The sequence below is a fragment of the Arachis hypogaea genome, chromosome 5 (assembly GCF_003086295.3).
Source record: "Arachis hypogaea cultivar Tifrunner chromosome 5, arahy.Tifrunner.gnm2.J5K5, whole genome shotgun sequence".
Taxonomy (NCBI): Eukaryota; Viridiplantae; Streptophyta; class Magnoliopsida; order Fabales; family Fabaceae; genus Arachis; species Arachis hypogaea.
In genome coordinates this window covers 104,403,334-104,406,511 of record NC_092040.1, presented here as the reverse complement: position 1 = coordinate 104,406,511, position 3,178 = coordinate 104,403,334, and the positions used below count along the sequence as shown (strand labels likewise).

At 41.1% G+C, this 3,178-nt stretch overlaps 1 protein-coding gene across 1 annotated transcript; it reads right to left on the bottom strand.

The window, feature by feature from the left end:
• Window positions 1–602: 602 nt before the first annotated feature.
• On the bottom strand, window positions 603–3,122 carry LOC112803926 (uncharacterized). The gene is made up of 3 exons (XM_025847377.1): window positions 2,345–3,122; window positions 2,168–2,259; window positions 603–1,898 (listed from the first exon to the last, which is right to left on the bottom strand). The coding sequence occupies exons 1-3, from the start codon at window positions 3,120–3,122 to the stop codon at window positions 603–605; spliced, it is 2,166 nt and encodes a 721-aa protein (XP_025703162.1).
• Window positions 3,123–3,178: the final 56 nt, after the last annotated feature.

Sequence of the window (3,178 nt, the reverse complement as noted above, 5' to 3'; positions counted from 1 at the left end):
ACCAAGAAATCAACCAACAGAAGCTGAGAGTGAGAGGAGTCGCTAACGCCTTCGCAGCCGGTGAAGAGTTGATAGGTTCTCTCCCCATTCCCGACTAGAACAGCCCGGTTTTTTGCCGTAAGCCACGCCGAGTTGCGGTGTTAAACATGCCGCTAAGGCCCTTTAGATGGAATTCAAGTCAACAAGATCCTTCTCCGCTCCCCGTTGTTTCAAAATTCAGCTCCTCCTCTTCTTGTCGGCGTCTCTGCTCCTCCTCAGCTGCCTTCCTCCTACTTAACTCAGCGACAGCTTCATGCTCAATTTTCTCCTGGACGGAATCACCTCCTAGCTCTTGGAACCTGTCCAACCTGGTATAAATTGCCACCGCCGCCTTCAACCAAAGGTTGCATGGATACCACGCCTTCTACTTCGCAGCGTCGATACGCCGGTCTCGAGGAAGCAAGGAAACGCTGCTGCTGCTGCTGAGGAGAAGGCAACTGCTACTGATTCAGACCTGGAATAGCTTGATTACCAGAATCCCCGATGCATCCATTTTGGTCCTCAATTGTATGGCACGTTGTTCCTCTTTTATTAAAGCTTAGTTCTTTGTTGATCCTCAAATTTTAATCAAATTGAATTTCGTTTCTGATGATTCTGTGGATGTTTGCAGGTGGTTGAGTGCTCCAATTATGGTGCAATGTCCCTATTTCTGCTGCCTTGGCTATTTCATGGGCGAGGAGATTCCCGTTTCTAGGAGTCCAAGTTAATCCCTTTTCCGGTAATTGTTCCATTAGCATATTAATGTCTTGAAGAATTGCTGAAATTTCCCCTATTGAACCCTTTGATTTAATTGCTTGTATGAGTTTCAAATTATCAGATTCTATTAGAGTCTTTCCCATCTGGAGATTATTAACTATGATTATGGCTTGTCTAATTGCTGTTGCTTCTGCTGCGATGCTTGAATTTGCTTGAATTTTTCCTGTGAAGCCTAATACAATTCTTCCTCTGTTATCCCTGACTACCACAGATATTGCACCAGAACCCTTTTCTTTCCTGAATGCTGCATCGACGTTTGCCTTCAGCCAGCCAGTTGGAGGAGGTCTCCATCTTACCAGGTTTGTTCTGTTCTCTTTTTCTCTGATCATCGTTCCTGCTTGTTTTTCTTTTAGTTTCCAGTAAAGATTTTTCATAATATTTGCTTTTTTAATTGTCCACATTGGATTTATTTCTAGATGTTGAAAAAGTTTGTCGTTTCTGGTCTTCCATATTTCCCACATCAAGAACCCAAAATTACTGATTCTCTTCTCTTGTTCTTCACCTCCTGCAGCTCTAATTTTTCTTATATTTTCCAATAACCAATTCCCAATAGATGTGACTATCTCTCTAGTTGGAATACTTTGACATTCAGCCCCAAACCATGTAGCTCTTACCCAATCGCATAGCAAGAAAGCGTGTTCCACTATTTCCATTTCTTTAGAACAAACTTGACAAATTGGATTTTGTATTATCTTTCTCTTATACAGATTGTGACCCACTGGCAATATATCTTGGCTTGCTCTCCATAGCAGCATTCTGATTTTTGGTGGGACATCCATTTTCCATATTTCTTTCCATAGGTCTCTTCTATCTTCACTTGTTGACGGATTTTCTTGGTTCAATTCTTGACTTGCCGTTTTAGCCACATGATAACCTGTTCTGACTGTGTAGCTCCCATCCTCTTTCCATGGCCAATACAAGCAATCTATTTTGTTTACGACACTAATAGGGGTCTTTAAAATTGCTCTGCTGATCTCAAGGGGAAACATTCCTACAATTTTCCTTTCATTCCATCCCTCTCCCTCCTTAATCAGCTCACTAAATTTGGTCTCATCACTACTTTCTGCATTCAGAGCCTTGTTCTTTCCGGCAATCCAATTGTCCTTCCAAATGCAGACTTTTGACCCATCTCCTATGCTCCACTTGCCTCTTGCTCTAAGAAGTTCTCTTTCATGCAAAATACTTCTCCAGACCCATGAAGCTCCTTTTCATTTTTTCGCTGTCCAGAAATTACCTTCTGGGAAGTATATCGATCTTAGAATTTGGACCCAAATCAAATTCGGATTTTTGACGGCTCTCCAAGCTTGCTTTGCAAGAAAGGTGGTGTTTTGTGATTCCAAGTCCTTGAATCCCAACCCCCCATCCAACTTACCCTTAGTAATGGATTCCCACTTTTTCCAATGGATACCTCGGTCTCTTCCTGATGCTGCCCACCAGAATTGTGCCACCTTAGCGCATATTCTTCTGCAAAATTATTTTGGAAACTTTATGACGTTCATAGCGTATGTTGGTACTGCTTGAATAACCGCTTTGATTAGAGTTTCCTTACCCGCTTGATTTAATAGCTTCTCCTTCCATCCTTCTAATTTATGCATTATTTTCTCTTCAATCCATGCTAGAGCTTTGGTTTGAGATCTTCCCCAAGTAGATGGAAGACCAAGGTACTTTCCTGGTGTCTCCCATGATGCCATGCCTAGTATCTCCTCAATGTCAACCCTTTTCTGAATTGATACATGACTCCCAAAGGTGATACCCGACTTATTCAGATTTATCCTCTGTCCAGACGCCTCTGTGTATTCATTTAGCACTGAAATAATTTGATATGCTTCTTCCTCTTTAGCTTCTGCAAAAATAATACAGTCGTCTGCGAACAAGAGATGAGTAATTGTAGGGGCTGTAGGAGCAATCTTTAATCCAGAGATGTTGCCTTCATTCTGTGCTTCCTGCATCAAAATAGTAAAAACTTTGGCTGCCAAAATGAATAGGTAGGGAGATAAAGGATCACCCTGTCTTAGGCCTCTTTGCGGCTTGATTTTTTTGGACAACTCGCCATTGACCTTAAATCTGTAATTAGCATTTCTCACACATTTCATCACTAATTCCACCCATCTTTCATTAAATCCAAACTTCTTTAATACATTCTCAAGAAAATCCCATTCTAATCTATCATACGCTTTATTCATGTCTAACTTGATTGCCATGTTATTGGATCCTCTTCTTCCCTTTCTGTTCAGGCTATGATATATCTCTTGCACGATCACCACGTTATCTTGTATCAATCTCCCTCCTACAAATGCACTTTGAATTGGTGAAATTATGTTCTCCATTAGCCCTTTCAGCCTTACCACTAAAATCTTTGATATAATCTTATATATGAAATTAC

Coding starts and splice junctions, on each gene's coding strand:
- LOC112803926 (XM_025847377.1), bottom strand. CDS start 3,122: ATGGAGAACATAATTTCACCAATTCAAAGTGCATTTGTAGGAGGGAGA. Junction 2,260..2,344: donor GAAGCTATTAAATCAAGCGG/GTAAGGAAACTC, acceptor ATAATTTTGCAG/AAGAATATGCGCTAAGGTGG. Junction 1,899..2,167: donor GTGGGAATCCATTACTAAGG/GTAAGTTGGATG, acceptor TGCATTTGGAAG/GACAATTGGATTGCCGGAAA.